This window comes from Hyperolius riggenbachi, chromosome 3, assembly GCF_040937935.1.
Source record: "Hyperolius riggenbachi isolate aHypRig1 chromosome 3, aHypRig1.pri, whole genome shotgun sequence".
Taxonomy (NCBI): Eukaryota; Metazoa; Chordata; class Amphibia; order Anura; family Hyperoliidae; genus Hyperolius; species Hyperolius riggenbachi.
Window position 1 is genome coordinate 63,677,526 of NC_090648.1, and position 17,375 is coordinate 63,694,900.

Genomic DNA, 17,375 nt, shown 5'->3' on the forward strand with positions numbered 1-17,375 from the left:
CGCCGTCCTGCGGTCTGCCGTTCAGCCGTGATCTGTCCTGGTAATTGTGCAGTAGCCCAGACTGATCCCGACTGAGCCTATTACTTAGGCTGGTTGCGGCTGAACGGCAGACTGTTGGAGTACAGCGAGGGACTCGAACATGCTTAATTGAGCTGGAGGAAGCTTCGGGTGAGTATAACGTCTTTTGTGTCCCTCAGCTCTGGTACACTTGAACTCGAGCGGGGCTGCTAAAAGGTGAAACCGTATATTGCTGTGTATAAACCTTCTCCCTGTAACCAAAAACGCCTCCCCGCCCTAAAAAATGTTGGTGTTTTTTTTAGGTTTTGAAATACAATAAAAGATTGTTTGTTTGTTTTTAAAAAGCCAATTACAGTGACCCACCTATAGCCTAAACGCCCCCAATGTTTGACTCTATCTCCCCATGGAGAGCATACTGGAAACCATAGCTATCTCTCCCTGGTCCAGCATCAGCCGTTGCATCTCCACTGTAGACTGACACTAGAGCTCCGCGCCCCATTGTCATGTGACTGTAGTGAAGTCCCGGAGCTCTCGTGGTGAGTTACGAAGCTGCAGGAGAGATGCGAGGACTGGAGCTGGGGTGAGGAGAGAACTATGGTTACGGGTAGGCTTCCAATATGTACTCTGCACAGGGGGAGGGGCCCCGCACATACAGTAAAATCTTCGTTATCCGGTACTCAGGCACCCGGAAGTCTCAACTAGGTGTAGGTGGACAACAGGGCCAGTACTTTTGCAATTTGCAGCGTTTTGATGCTGCAAATGCTACTTACCAATCCTCTGGGTGTCCTCTTCTCCACTTCAGCTGCTCCCAGCGGCTTCCCTGCTTCCATGTACAGGTCCTGGCATGTCATGTGACAGATCACATGCACACTTCAGTAGCCGTACACAGAGGATGCAGGAAAGCCGCTGGGTGCTACAGGAAGTGTAGAAGGCGGAGTCCGGAGGATCGTTAAGTTGCTTCTGCTGCACGAGAGGGGGGAGGTTAGTGTTATTTTCGGCTAGTTGCTCATGCAACCAGCTAGCACACATATCCGGCATCCAGCAATCCCTGCCTGTGCCAGATATTGGGGGTTTTACTGTAGTTCTATCACTTGTGGTTGAGTTCTGTTCTTTCCCTGTGGTGTGTAATTTGTAGGCTTGAAAGGGTGCTTAAATAGAATAATGCTACAGTAGTATTATTTTTTTTCCATAATTCAGTAACATTTGTATTTATTTTTTCTGTTCCCCAGGAGCATTGGAGTGATTACTTACATCCTGTGAGTATTTGACTATAATAATATCGATATATCCCTAGGCAGCACTTTAGAAATTAACATATATCAATAAATTAAGAGATACCCCAATCAAATGGTTTATGTAACCTGAAATCAAAAGTGATAGATAAAGGTTGCATATACTTTTCGTATACTGCGCGCGTGATCAGTAAAACACATAGCACAACATAGAAAAAAAACAAAACGCCTTTATTTCCAAATAATATATTGTTACCATACTTTGTACTAGGGGCATAATTAAAATGGTGTGATAACCAGGACAAATAGGCAGATAAAATGTGTGGGTTTTATGTACAGTAGCAGTGTTTATATTAAAACTATAGGGGATGAAATCGGAGAAATAGTGTATTTTCATTGTTTTTCCCTTTAAAATGCATAGAAAATAAAGTAATCACTGAAAACAAATATCAACCCCAAAAAGCCTAATTGGTGGTGAAAAAAAAGCTATAGGTCATTTCATTGCGATTAGTTGTGATTAAGCTATTGGCAAATGAAAGGGATGAGCACTGAAAGGTGAAAATCGCTCTTGTCTTTGGGGTGAAGTGGTTAAGCAATACCAGTTGCCTGGCTATCCTGCTGATCCTCTGCCTCTAATACATTTAGCCATAGACCCTGAACCAGCATGCAGTAGATCAGGTGTTTCTGACATTATTGTCCGATCTGACAAGATTACGGTAGCTACATGTTTTTTTCTGGTGTGATTCAGACACTACTCCAGGTAAATAGACCAGCAGGGCTGCCAGGCAAGTGGTATTGTTTAAAAGGAAATAAATATGGCAGCCTCCACATATCTCTGTATTTTAAACTATGAACAGAGCAGAGGTAATGACCCTTTGATCTTCCCTGCAGTAAAAGCTTATCTGAAGTGGTCTCTTACTGTTTATTTGATGTATAAGTGCATTAAAAAATAGCACTGTAGCCACCCAAGTTGGGTGGAATAGCTCAGAGAAGCTCTTTTGCTTAGATAATTTGTCTTTCACTGTTTTTTATGTATAAGTGCTTCAGAAAATACCACTGCTCCCTGACTAAATTAGTCAGAGAGCTCAGAGAAGATCTTTTGCATAGATAACAAGGGAAGTTTCTTAAAGGGGCAGTTTAGTGAAAATTATTATTTACCATTAATCACATATCAGTTATTTAATATAGAGAGCAAATGTTTCTCCATAGACCTTGTGTTAAAAAAAAAAAAAAAAGTAGATGATATCACTTAATTCTGGTTTTGCAGAGAGCTGAGCTGCTTAATTTGCATACTATGCAATGGAAGGACTTCACTGAAAGCGGATACTGCAGCTGATCACTTGCTACAGAGAGCTGCTGTTCTCACATGTAACTAGCTAAGTAAATAGATAAAGCAGGCTGCTAATTAGTTACTTACATAGCAGCCTGTTTGTTTATTTACTTAGCTAGTTACAGAAAACAGTACGGCTCTCTGTAGTTTGTGAGTCAGCGTTAAGGTGCGTACACACGCACTACGGCCGCCAACGACGGGTCCGTCAGACTCTCCCGCTGGGCGGACTTCCAGGCGACAGTAGCGCCTGTGTACTTTATAATCAGCTGGAGTGTCTGGTATCAGTGAAGTCCGTCGCATAGTATGCTAATGAAGAAGCTCAGCTCTCTGCAAAAGCAGAATTAAAGAGACACTGAAGCGAAAAAAAATATATGATGAATTGGTTGTGTACTATGAATAATTACTAGAAGATTAGCAGCAAAGAAAATATTCTCATATTTTAATTTTCAGGTATATAGTGTTTTCTAACATTGCATCATTCTCTAATATGTGCAGATTACACAACTTAAAGAGACACTGAAGCGAAAAAAATATATGATGAATTGGTTGTGTACTATGAATAATTACTAGAAGATTAGCAGCAAAGAAAATATTCTCATATTTTAATTTTCAGGTATATAGTGTTTTCTAACATTGCATCATTCTCTAATATGTGCAGATTACACAACACTCAGCATTCAAAATGATTCTTTCAGAGCAGTCTGTGAACTAATGACCTCTTCTCTGGCAGAGAAAAAGTAAATAGTTAACTAACAGTTGAGATAATAAAAGTCAGAAAACAGCCCTCTCCACGACTTTGAAAGTCGTAGAGCTTAATGGATTTTTTGTATAGAGATAACAACTGGAGTTTCTTAACTCTTCCTGCACTGGAAACAATTACACTGATACATCTGATCTTAATGTTTTATTTCTTATCTGTACTACACATACAAATCATAATATCATAATTTTTTTTCGCTTCAGTGTCTCTTTAAGTGATATCTACTTTTTTTAACACAAGGTCTATGGAGAAACATTTGCTCTCCATATTAAATAACTGATATGTGATTAATGGTAAATAATAATTTTCACTAAACAGCCCCTTTAACTATTCCTGTACTGGAAACAATATGAGCCTCTTTTCATTGCTACTAATGTTCTGTTTCTTAGCTGTACTACACATACAATTCATTATCTCATAAGTTTGTGCTCACTTCAGATTCCCTTTAACGTGTATCAATCTGACCTTCTCTCAGTTGACGTGTCCTTTCTTTCTCCCGCTATCCAGGCTGAGTGGGGCGTCTCCTTTCCTGGGGGAGACGAAGCAGGAGACTTTGACCAATATCTCTGGTGTTAATTATGACTTTGATGAAGAGTACTTTGCCAATACCAGTGAGCTAGCAAAAGACTTCATCAGAAGATTGCTGGTTAAGGATCCCAAGTAAGTCGTTCATCTAAAATTGTATTTATTGTATCATTTGGCGAGCAACTTTTTAAAAGCCCATCAATTATCCAGCTAATCTTAGTACTCTCTAAAGGTCCGTACACACATGCGACTATAGTCGTTTGAAACGATTCCCCGATCGTTTCAAACGACGATCGTTTAAAAAAAAGCAGCCAACGACCATTAAGTCTAACGACAGATGAGCAAGATCGTTAAAAACGAACGATTTAGCTTGGTGGATTTTTTCCAACGACGATCGTTTGCAAAAGTAGTACATCGTTGGAAACGGTCGTTCGTACTAGGTCTGACATGCGCATTTCACTATTTCTCCATGGAACTTTTCATTATTATGCACATGTGCAATAGTTGTTTACGTGATGTAACGTTCGTTCTAACGATGAGAACGTTGCACACCTTTTAAAACTAACTTTACTTAGGTCGTTATTTCATCAATTAAAAGTTCGTTCGTCGTTGAGAACGAACGATCGCTGTCGCATGTGTGTACGTAGCTTAAGAAATGCTGCTTAAAGTGGGATGGACCATTCCAGCGTCGAAAGTAAGCAGTTAACATCTGACAGGTTTTGGGCTAGTACATCTCCTCATGGGGGATTCTCAGGGTTTTCTTTGTTATCAAAAGCATTTCCTGAACAGCAGTTGCTAAGTATACCTGACAAAATAGTGTGCAAGTGAGTAGGGAGGCTGACTGGTATCTTACTATGTTGGCAGTTAAACTGCTGTTTAGGAAATGCTTTTGAAGAGCAGAGTATGGTGCGATTGCACTTATTTCTTTATGTCTTTGCTTATGCTGAATCATTTTTATGGTTGAGTGTCGTGAGGTACTAAGTCTAATTTTGACTTTTTTTTTTTTTTTTCCTTTTTTCATTTAGGAAACGAATGACTATTGATCAAAGCTTAGAACATTCCTGGATTAAGGTAAGAATGAGGAGACCATTTGAACTGATCAAGATTTGTGCCTGGCATGTTAGCAGGGGTGTCTGCTTTAAAGAGAGTCTGAAGCTGAATTTGTGTACCTCTTTTTATTGTGCAGCCATCTTCAGCATTAAAATCCAAGTTGTTTCGAGTGTCATGTTCCCCAGAAATCATCTTAATACATTCCAGGATCAAATCATTTTTTGCTTCCTGGAAGAGGCAGAGCTGTGCGCAGTAGCTCTGCCTCTTCCCCAGTCGATCTCCGCCTGTCCCCGCCCCTCTCAATCTTCTTTCACTGAGAGGGGCGGGTAGAGGCGGAGATTGGCAGAGATTGACTGGATAAGAGGCAGAGCCACTGCGCACAGCTCTGCCTCTTCCAGGAAGCAAAATCTATGACTTAGAAAGTGGTGGAATTTAGCTAGGGTATTTCGGGGGCATAAATGACTCGTTCTGCTGCAGGAATGCGGCGAATCAGCTCAGAATTTAATGCTGAAGATGGCTGCACATTAAAAAGAGGTAGAAAATTCTGCTTCAGACTCTCTTAAGACTGGGCTGTTTCTGTGTGATCTGCGCTGCGTGGGCTCTCCAGCCCGCAGCGCTGATCGTGTGCAAGGCAGGGCGATCGGACTTCCCCCCCCCCTTTTTTTTTTTCCCCCACTAGGGGGATGATCTGCTGGGGGGGGTCTGATTGCCGCTGCTCTGTGTGGACGAGCGGGGGTGCTCCTCAAAGCCCCCCTCCGCATCGATTTCCGACCTTTCTGCACATCCCTCCCTCTCCCTTCCCCTATGTGCTGTGCAGGACAGATATCCGTCCTGCGCCGGATAGGATAGGCTTTAGCCTATCAGATGCCGGCGATCCCCAGCCAATCAGAGGCCGGAGATCGCCGATGTTTGCAGTGCACACGATTTCCAGGCAGGGGCGCAACATCAGGGGAGCAGCCCTTGCAATTGCGGGAGGGCCCTGACCTGTGGGGGTCCCCATCTACCAACCCTCCCTTCCTCCCATACAGGGGACTATGCTTCAGATCAGGGGTTTTTGTGGCTACACTTGTTATGGGTGTGAAGATCCTGATGGCCACACTTGTTTTATGAGGCTTGTAAAATGATCCCCAAGGGAAGGGGTGTGAACGTTGGAGGGTGGGGCATCAGTGTTGGGGGGGGGGGGGGGGGGATGAATTGTAGCTAAGCCACTGTTTCCAGATTACCTATAGGATAACTCTGCCAAGAGATTCTGTGGGTGACTTGAGCTTGCCTACAAGTTGGCATCTTGGTTTCCACAGTGCTTGCTTCATATTTGATCATCTCATGCACCACCAAAAGAGTACAACCGTTTTTTTTTTGTTTTTTTTCATAAAGTGTACCTCTTGAGAAACAAAAGTGCCCAAAATGGGTACTCCCCTAAATAGAGGAAAACCTCTGGATAATTCAGAGGCTTCTACGTTCCATTGCTGTCAGCTCATGCATGTGCAGTAGCACGGACCCCATCAGGTTTCGGCAGAGAAAGCTGAGCCCAATTGGATCCATGCTACTGCGCAAGGGCAATAGATTCAGGGGTCTTGCCGCTGGAGCGGTCTAGAGGAGGAGGACGGGAAAAGCTTCTGGAGGATCCAGAGAGTTCCCTTTCCCAAGGTAAGTATCTAACTTTTTAGTTTTTTAAAGAGAACCCGATGGGATTTAATTATGTTAGTGGGGCACAGAGGCTGGTTGTGCACACGAACACCAGCCTCTGTTGCCCCATGGTGTGCCTTCAGGACCCCCCTGCGCGCTGCTATACCCTCCGCAGTGCTAGCGACACACAGCGTGTCGCCAGCACAATGTTTACCTATGCGGTGTCAGTCAGCGCCGCTCCCCCGCCTCCTCTGTATCGGCGCTACCCGCCCGCGTCCTTTCCCTCCAATCAGCGGGTGGGAAGGGACGCGGGTGGGTAGCGCCGATACAGAGGAGGCGGGGGAGCGGCGCTAACAGACACCGCATAGGTAAACATTGTGCTGACGACACGCTGCGGAGGGGATAGCGGCGCGCAGGGGGGTCCTGGAGGCACACAATAGGGCAACAGAGGCTGGTGTTAGTGTGCACAACCAGCCTCTGTGCCCCACTAACATAATTAAATCCCACTTTGGGTTCTCTTTAATCGCGCAGGTTTGTTTTAAGCTGTCAGCTCAGAGCCTTACTTGAATCACACAAATGTTGAAGCTTATAACTGTTAAACTGTGATGCAGAATTAATTTAGTATCTGTGGTGTTCAGAAACTAAAATGAGAATCCTTCCTTCTCCCCACAGGCGATTAAACGCAGAAACGTGCGCAACGAAGAGAGTGAGAAGAGGCCTGAGCGTCGCAGGTTGAAGACCACAAGGCTGAAGGAGTACACCATTAAATCACATTCCAGCATGCCTCCCAACAACACCTACGTGAACTTCGAAAGGTTCAGCCACGTTCTGGAGGAGCTCGGGTTAGCTGAAGATGCGCTGCAAGAGCTGCAGAAGTGCCAGGCCACCTCCCGCGAGGACCTCTCCGCCCTGTGCTCCATCTACGAAGAGAAAGAGAGCTGGTATCGAGAAGAGCAGGAAGGTGTATCGCGTCAGCTGGCGGGGCTTCGTCAAGAGCTCCAGCGGGAGGAGAGCCAGCGGCACCAGGCTCAAGAAGATCTGAGGAACGCCATGCTCAGCGTCAACGGCTTGAAGAGGCGGTTCGGTCGACTAGAAAATAGATACGAATCACTGGCGGCTCAGATCTCTGCAGAAATGAGTTTTGTGGAGGAGCTGCTGAAAACAGTGGAGAAGCCGGAGGAGGAGAGCATTAGGGGCGTGTGCTAGGCGGAGTCTAGGGAGATCTATGCACGGTGCATGCTGCTATCCACAACAACCTGTACACTACTATGGAAACCCTTTTCTTCCCTCTGATACTGTCCACAATCTTCTACACTTTGAATAGGGAGGACGCTTCACGGCATAGGGCAAACTCACAAACAGACTCAAGTCTGGATGCCACAGCCCGAGAGAGGGATAGGTTACCTCAAACTGACTAGATTGTGCTGGCAAGTACGAGGTAACAAGGACTGGACTACGATATGCTGCATCCCAGGGGGGTGGTGGAAGCTTAGGAAGGGAAGGAACTTTTGTATGAGTTATTTGTGTGTGATTCCAGAAACGGGGAAAACAATGAATGTAACGCAAACCGACTGACAAAGTCAGATCTAAATGTTAAAAACATAAAAATGTATCAGAATTGTAAAGGGTTAAAGCAAACTTGAAGCGAAAGGAAACTTATGATATAATGAAATGTATTTGTAGTACGGATAATGAATAGAACATTAGTAACAAAGGGTCTCCTTTTTTATTTTCAGTCATATAGGTTTGCAGTTTAGAAACCACACTCTGTATTTTATGCTATAAAACAGCAGAGCTATTGACCCTTTGAACTTTCCTACAGTAAAACCTTATCTCAAGCTGTCTATCTGTTTCTTGGCTGTTTAAGTGCATCAGAAAACAGGACTGAGTTGGACCCAAGTTGTGTGGAATAGGACAGAGAAGCTCTTTTACATGAACTGTAGCTTTTTCTGTACTGGAAAACTACTGCTAATGTCATATATCTTAGCTGCACTACATTATGTCATACGTTTATTTTTACTTCAAGTTTGCTTTAAGGAATTCCATGTCGGACTTTGGCCATTATCCTCCTTTTCCTGGTCCAACGTCGAAACTAATGGTGGCCATACATGGTTAAATTTTTTCATCCAATCTTACCAATTATATGTAGTATAAGGGAACTGGACAAGTTATCCTTTCAGTATATTGTATTAATTTACCCTTATACTACATACAAATGGTAAGATTGGATGAAAATATTGTACCATGTATGGCCACTATAAGTCCGACACTCTGATTGCCGCCATACAAATATATAAATATTATATGGACAAATTTGGGCTTGCTGTTGGGGCACCTCTGCCAGATCTGGTTTTGTATGGCGGAATTCCCTGGGTGATTCAAATGATCCCCTCCCGCACCATGCAGCACTATGTAATAAGGGAACCACGCTGGTGCGCGTGCATGGGGGAGGAGGTACATCCTACAAGCTAGCCCCACCCTCTCCCCAGAACACAGCGCTGCGTAATATGTTGGCGCTTTATAAATACAATAAATAAATAAACACAAGAAACAAGTGCTGAGGGGGCATGTTGTTGATGGCGAATTAGGATTGGAAAGAGTTAATTGACAGCTCCTCAGGCCTAGAGGAAGAATGCTGAAGAGCATAGCACCACATTAGCCCTTGCAGAGCTAAAGGCAGTGGTGATGGGGCGTGGTCTTGGACCTCCATGGTCCCACCCACTTACACAGAGAGCCAGGAATCTGCAGCTGCAATGTGGCTGCTGCATATGGTATTTAAAGGAGAATCAAATTCATATAAAGTAGTCAAGCATGTAAGTCACTGTAGTAACAATCTTTAAACAGAGATATAAAGTACTATTATAAGATACCAATTATTATAGGCTTGCATTGCACAAGTATTTTTTTTCTCCTTTATAGTAAAGTCATTAAATTTCGTTCTCCATTTAAATCTGTAGCCAGCTAAGAATTTCCAAAACCAACAGTAAGCGCATACTGCTGGCCTGCGACCTCGGCAACAGTAGCCCAGCATGGAGTACTGCTGCCATGACACTGTGCAGAAACAAATGCAGGATGAATTAGTTGCACCGAGCAGAAACCTTTGTTATTCTTATTCAACACCCGCACTAGTCCATCCACTGACAGCAGACATGAACACTCTTGTTAGCCAGTTTCTGTTAGGAACCCTTTGGTATGGCGGTGTGTTGAAAATATTAAAAGTGGAGCGTTAGGGAGAGGTTCAGGCAAATGGAATTGGGTCCCCTACCTCACTGAAGCAAATATCAACTTCACCCCCAACACAGTGAACTTTGTATTTCCATTAAGAGCAGCAAATCAGCACGCCGGTCCACAGCCCTGGCCTCTTTCTCTAGGTTCATTCATGCAGAGCAGTATGCAGCATAGTATCACCAGGTGGCGCTGTCTTCACTTTACAGCCATCAGCTGCACTGCAGTGTACCTTCAGGGCAATTTAATTTAGCACTTTTTTTTTATTTCTTATTTGTTACTTTTCCCTGCATCTAATTAGTACTGCTGTAATGTGCATTTATGACTGTAATGTGCATTTATGACCACTTGTCACTAGGGGGCAGTGTGAGACAATAACAGAGGACTTCTGCTTACAGTTTCTATATTTTCTGCTAGTAGAGAGATCAAATCATTCCAATCATTTACAGCTCAACTGGTTCTGCTGACTGAGATCTCAAACAAGATAACTTTATTGAAACTGCTAATGTGTAAAAGAAACTATAAAGTCTGAAATCAACTTAGGCTAGGGCCACACTAGCTCCGGGTGCGGGACGCATCCGCGGTCCGGGCTCCGATTTTCAAAAACCGGAACGCAAACGGATCCGTGCTGCCTTTTTTGCAGCACACGTTCTGGATCCGTTTGCGTTTTTTTTTTTCTTTTTTTGCTTTTGCTAGAGGGAGTAGCAGCCAGGACGGGGGGCTGCGGGGAAAGCGGCGGCCAGGGGGGGTCACAACCCCCCCCTTGCTCACCTGGGTGCCCCCCGTCCCCGCTCCCCCTCCAGCTCGCACATAATGTAATAAGTTGTACCTGAAGTTCGGCGAGCCGGGCACTTCCGCCCACACCGCTCGAGTCACTTCCAGCAATGCCGCCCTCTGTATTTCAGTGGGCGGCATCACAGGAAGTGACTCGAGTGGTGTGGGCGGAAGTGCCCGGCTCGCCGAACCTCCTTAGGTACAATTTATTACATTATGGGCGAGGGGGAGCGGGGACACAGGTGCGCAAGGGGGGTGACCCCCCCCCCCCCCCCCCCCCTGGCCGCCGCTTTCCCCGCAGCCCCCCGTCCTGACTGCTACCCCCTTTAGCATGGCGGCCCCATCCTTCACCAAGGGACACTGGAAACTGATTCGTTTCCAGTGTCCCAAAATGTCAGTGAAGAGGGAGGCCCGTTTCCCCATTGATTTTCACTACCCGTACGTGTATACGGGTCCGTGAAAAATGCTGCAAGTCCGGACTCTGCGTTCCGGGTTTAAAAACGTATTCCGCGGATCGCACGCGGATACGTTTTTAACTTGAGTGTGGACTGTTCCTATTTTTAACATTGGTATCCGTGGCTCAGTTTTTTGTCCGGGACAAAAAACGTAGCTACGGATACGTTTTTAAAGCAAGTGTGAACTAGCCCTTACCGTGTTCTCTAAAAGAAAAAGAAAAAAAATATATATATATATATATATATATATATATATATATATATATATATATATATATATATATATATATATATATATATATATATATATATATATTTATTATACTTCTCTGCTTTTTTTTTTTATATGTATACTTTCCCTCCGAGACCCTGCGTGCACTGACTTCCGGCACTTGTCAGTAAGGGGGTGGGGCTAGGCGCCGGAAGTATCGGAGGTTGAGTTAAAAAGAAGACCAGGACAGTGATAGCTTTTCCAGAGAACATGATACATGGCATGTTGATTTTAGACTTAGTTTCTTTAAGATACGTCAGATGAGCATAGTCATTGCAGTCAAGGTCTCCCCCCTCACTCATCCAGTTCTACCCAGTTGTGTATATGTCTTGAAAATGTAATATTAATTTTATACATCTCCCCATTTTTCTCACCAATTTTCATGTTTACATATTCTTGACAAATTAAAGAAAGCAACATAATTACAGTTTATTTTTTTTCTCATCATTTTTTGGTGGGGGAGGGGAACACTCACATTATAAATCGCCAGCGCTATTTCAAGCGATGAGCAATTTTTTTTTTATATTTTTTTTTTTTATTTCCTTTCCCTACGCTTTATAAGTGCTTTTCTAAGAGCTTTTGCAGAGTTTTTTTTCACTTCCTGACATGTCAGGAAGTTAACTCTTTTTGACCCGGAAATGAATAAATTCAATGGCCTCAATTCACTAAGCTTATCTCCTGTGTTTAAAAATGTTTCTAGAGTCATCACCATGGTGATAAGGCATGTAGTATTCAGGAAACATTTTACCTCAGGCAAACCTAAAGTTAACTCTTCTGTCTTTAAGTTAACTCATCAATCCTTAAAATAACTGTAGAATTGTAAAGTTAAAGACAGGCTGTTAATTAACTGCGTGTGAAAATAACTACAGAGGAGGTACGGTAAGGAATGAAGAGATAAAATAACTCTCTCTCACTGTGTGTTGGCAAGTTATCTCTTGCCTTATTATCTCCAGCATGATCTTAGTGAATTGAGGCCATTGTATTTACAGTATTCATGAAAGTGTTTGGGAAATTGCTATACAAAGCGCTTTTTCAAGAGCTTTGCGATTTCCATATACCTTCCATTGAGGCAAATCGCCCCGAAAATGGTACATGCAGCGCTTTGGTGAGCGGACCGGAAACAAACCGCTCAGATGTGAATACTCTCGCATAGGGAATCATTGCACAAGCGCTTTTAGCGTAATTTTCAAAATCGCTGGCGCTTAAAGGAAACCTGTAACTAAAAAAAGTTCCCCTGGGGGATACTCACCTCGGGTGGGGGAAACCTCCGTATCCTATTGAGGCTTTCCCCGTCCTCCTGTGTCCCACGCCGGTCTCACTGTGCCCCTCCGAACAGCGGGGATGTAAATATTTACCTTCCCGGCTCCAGCGCAGGCGCAGTATCGGCTCTCCGCTCGGAGATGGGCGGAAATGGCGGTCCGCTCTACTGCGCATGCGCAAGTCTCCTGTGCCTGCATAGTAGAGCGGACCCGACAGAGATCGGCTATTTCCATCTATCTCCGTGCTGAGAGCCACAACAGCGCCCCCGCTGGAGCCAGGGAAGGTAAATATATCAAGCCTTGTCGAGCGAGGATTGCGGGACGCTTCGGGGGAGCCAGCGCTGGACTGCCTGCAGCTACAGGGGAGGGGGAAGCCTCATTGGGACCCTGAGGCTTCCCTGTTCTGAGGTAAATACCCCCTAGGGGACTACTTTTTTTTTTTTCATGGTCTCTTAAAAAAAACAAAACGAAAATGCTCTAGGTGTGAACAAGCCCATATTCATAACCAGAAAAGTCAACCCTCTACACAAATCATGGGGCCCCCCAGCAAAACTTTGCTGGGGCCCCCAAGGTTCACACCCTTTCCTTGGCCTATCCCTGGTGACCCTCGAAGACGGGTGCCCATCTCACAAGGGTCATAAAACAAGTGTGGACATCGTAATCTTCACACCAATAACAAGTGTAGCCACAAAAACACCTGATGTGAAGGCTGGATTCCTTTATCAGGAGTGAAGTAGTATTTGAGCCCCCTTACAGCTCCTGGGCCCCCCTGCACTTGCAGGAGCTGCTCACCTGTAGTTACACCCCTACTTCTGCACATTCAACAAAAAACGCTCAGTCAAACATAATAACAAAGCACCACTATTCCTAAAGATAATTAAGTCAGAGGTTTTAAAACGATGCCTTATTATTTTGCGTAGTCACAACCACTGTGCAGAGGCTCCTCTGTTAAAGACCACCTCCAGCCAAAAAAAAGTCTGAATGGCAATACATATATGTCGTCTATGCACTGTGTACAGTTAGATGAACATATAAAGTTTATATTTGGTACATTGATCGTAGTGGATAGAACAGACTTCTATTTATATCTGTAGCAGCACTTCCTTATTTCGCCTCATGCTGAAGCTTTGTGTCTCCCCTCCAGCCTGGTTCCCTCCTCTGCCCCTCCCTCCCCTGCTCTCTGCCTGCCTGGATCAAATTATTTCTTTTTTCACAGTGTGTAACAGAGACACAGAACTGCTGTCTTGGTATGGCTTTTTGCTATAATTATTTCAGATATATTTCTGTCTGCCTAGATGAGATCACATGAGGGGTGGGGTTATGACATCAATCCCCCAGCATCCTTTGCACCTATGGTCTGGAAATGAAAATGCTAGGGCCCAATTTCGCACTGGGGGATGGTGATTTCAAGACCATATGTGGAATATGACCCTGGGGGTGATAAAATCACACTTTATTATGTGTGATTTTATATATCTTGGTAACTTATTAGGTTTAAAGAGACTCCTAAAATTGCACTTTTTATTTAACAGTTGTCTTCAGCATTATAACACAAGCTACAATGCTGCATCCCCATGGCAGATCGCTACATTTAAACCCCCCAAATCCTCTGGGCTAAATATGGGGAGCGCTTCCTCATAGAACAGTTTTAGAAGAAAAAACTGTCGACTCGGTAATGCTTTGATAAATCTGGCCCAGAGATCCCCGGAGATTGACGTGAATTGAGGCAGAGCTGCAGCTCAGAGCTCTGCCTACCCAGGCAGCAAAATCCATGACTTGGAAAGTCATGGATTTTTGCCCTAAGATTTCGGGGGCTTAAAGAGAGTCTGAAGTGAGAATAGATCTCGCTTCAGACCTCATATATAGCAGGGGCACGTGTGCCCCTGCTAAAACGCCGCTATCCCGCAGCTTAACGGGGGTCCCTGTCCCCCCAAACCCCCTCCGTAATGCGGGGGAGCGCTTCCTGGTTGGGGCAGGGCTAACCGCCGCAGCCCTGCCCCACGCGCGTCTGTCAGCGCGTATCTCTGCCTCTCCCCCGCCCCTCTCAGTCTTCCTTCACTGAGAGGGGCGGGGGAAAGGCGGCGATGCGCGTCTGATAGACGCGACTGGAGGCAGGGCTCCAGCCGTTAGCCCTGCCTCCAGGAAGAATATTTCCGACCAACTTTTGCGGGGGGTGGGTTGGGGGTGAAGGGACCCCCGTTTAGCCGCGGGATAGCGGCGTTTTAGCAGGGGCACACGTGCCCCTGCTATATATGAGAGCTGAAGCGAGATTTAGTCTCGCTTCAGTGTCTCTTTAAATGTAGCGATCTCCCACTGCGATGCGGCAGTTTAACTTGTGTTATACTGCTGAAGGTAACTGTTAAATAAAAAGTGCAATTTTAGGAGACTTCAGAGTCTCTTTAAAGCAAACTGTAATTTATAATTTAGGTACTTTATCATATAAGACGTGTATAACGGAAGGACTAATGCCTTATTTGGATTGGAGAGATCTAAGCAGTGTTGTAGAGTACCTGAGATGGGTGATTATAAAGAAAATCTACATACTGTACCTGGGAGTTCCTCTGGCCTGATCGCTCCCAGGCCGTCCATTTCTGCCTCTCCATTTGCCTGCAACTGCCCCTGGAAAATCCAGTCGGTGCAGTCCGGCCAGGCGCGCTCCCGTCTCACTCCCACTGCTGGGAGCGTTCTGTGCCTGCGCAGGTGCAGAACGCTCCTAGCGACGTGAGTGCGGCTGATGCGCAGTTGGCCCCTAACTAGAGAACTTTCGGGGGCCAATTGCGGGTGAACAGAGATGCAGAAGAGAATGGTGTGAAAGCGATCAGGCCAGAGGGGCTGGAGGAAGCCCCAGGTATGTATATGTTCTTTATAATCCCCCATCTCAGGTTCTCTTTAACCACTTGAGGACTGCAGTGGTAACCTCCCCCCCCCCCCCCCCCTTAAAGACCAGGCACTTTTTCTTAAAATTGGCCACTGCAGCTTTAAGGCCAAGCTGCAGGACTGTATAACTCAGCACACAAGTGATTCCTCTCCCCTTTTCTCCCCACCAACAGAGCCCTCTGTTGGTGGGGTCTGATCGCCCCCACTGTGTTTATTTTTTTTTTTTAATAAATAGTTGGGGGATTTTTTTGTAATATTTGTTGCTATTTTATTTTATTTCTTCAAAATCCCCTCCCTCCCCCCAGCCGGCCAATCACAGTGATCGGCTGTCATAGGCTTCTGCCTATGAGAGCCGATAGCTCTCTTGTCCCCAGTACAGCGCTGCCGCTGATCGCAGCGCTGTACATGTAAATACACGGCGTGTAACAGTCTTCCGAGCGGCGATCACCACTCGGACCCTGAAGGCGGAGCTCCGCTCTGCCCACCAAGCGGGAGGCTGCGTGCGATCTCCTGCAAACTGCTGCCCCAGGACTTTACAGCATTAGCTGGTCCTGGGGCTGCTGCCGTGCCCAGGCCCATCGGCGTGATGCGGTCGGCAAGCGGTTAAAGGACAACTGAAGCGAGAGGGATTGGGAGGCTGCCATATTTATTACCTTTTAAACAACACCAGTTGCCTGGCTGTCCTGCTGATCCTCTGCCTCTAAAACTTAGGCATAGACCCTGAACAAGCATGCAGCAGATGAGGTGTGTCTGACATTATTGTCAGATCTGACAAGATTATCTGCATGCTTGTTTCTGGTGTAATTCAGACACTACTGCAGCCAAATAGATAAACAGGGTTCCTAGGCTTATGTTTGTACTTATGTTTATAGACCTGCAAAAAAAAATAAAATATAGCACCACCACACAGCTCGCCTACGCCTGGATCCATTTGCTGCATTCTTCGCCCTGTCAGCTCTCCCATTCCGCAGCCATGTCCCACATATCTGCCGGCATATTCACAGCTATGGCTGACCCGGAAGTAACCCAAAAGCACTTCTGAGTCAGCGCTATAGCAATGGAAAAGACACGGCGGCGGAACGGAAGAGCTGACAGAGCAGAAGGATCCAGGAGTAGGTGACTTTTCTGGTGGTGCTTTTTTTTTTTTCTTCAGATCTCAAATTTTTGGCGATGCAAGGGGGCGTGATCGGGATGGATAACTGCAACTTCCTCCCCGCCCATAACATACCATAATGGTGCTGTGACATATGTCACAGCACCATTCAAACAAGGGCACTTATATTAAACAAACCCACTCTCTGGGTTCAGGGGTGTTTTAAAAGGAAATAAATATGGCAGCCTCCATATCCCTCTCATTATCCAACTAGTAGAGAAGAGCGGCCATGCACATCCCTTGTAGAGCTTCACTTTTATTCAAAAAGCATTAAAAGGCATACATTACATTTCTTGCAGATAATGGAGAGAGGTACAGGCAGTATGGGGAGGTCAACAGCTGTTTTGTGCCATTATGTGTGGTGATACATCGTCAGGACATATCCCTCTCATTATAGTTGTCCTTTAACTGATCAATTGTTTCATAGCAGAACAGTGTGAGGAGCTTGCAGTTAAAACACATAATCAGGGGCGGATTGACAACTCATGGGGCCCCCGGGCAATAGGAGATTACGGGGCCAAGTACACTCGCAAGCCACACCCACTTGCACGGCAGAGGCGTAGGTGCCTCCAATATAGGTAGTCAGTACAGTTTACCCCCTGTATAGGTTAGATAGGTAGGTGCCTCCAGTATAGGTTAGATAGATAGGTGCCCACAGTATAGGTTAGATATGTGCCTCCAGTATAGGTTAGATAGATAGGTAGGTGCCTCCAGTATAGGTTAGATAGATAGGTGCCCGCAGTATAGGTTAGATAGGTAGGTGCCTCCAGTATAGGTTAGATAGATAGGTGCCCGCAGTATAGGTTAGATATGTGCCTCC

General features: G+C 45.3%; 1 protein-coding gene across 1 annotated transcript in view; it reads left to right on the top strand.

The window, feature by feature from the left end:
* DAPK3 (death associated protein kinase 3) overlaps positions 1-10,462 on the top strand; it is a 29,439-nt gene extending 18,977 nt beyond the window's left edge. Inside the window, exons 5-8 of the mRNA XM_068274221.1 lie at positions 1,248-1,274; positions 3,848-4,000; positions 4,891-4,936; positions 7,214-10,462. Coding sequence (XP_068130322.1) covers positions 1,248-1,274; positions 3,848-4,000; positions 4,891-4,936; positions 7,214-7,747 — 760 coding nt within the window. The 3' untranslated portion in view covers positions 7,748-10,462. The remainder of the gene's footprint in view (positions 1-1,247; positions 1,275-3,847; positions 4,001-4,890; positions 4,937-7,213) is intronic.
* Positions 10,463-17,375: the final 6,913 nt, after the last annotated feature.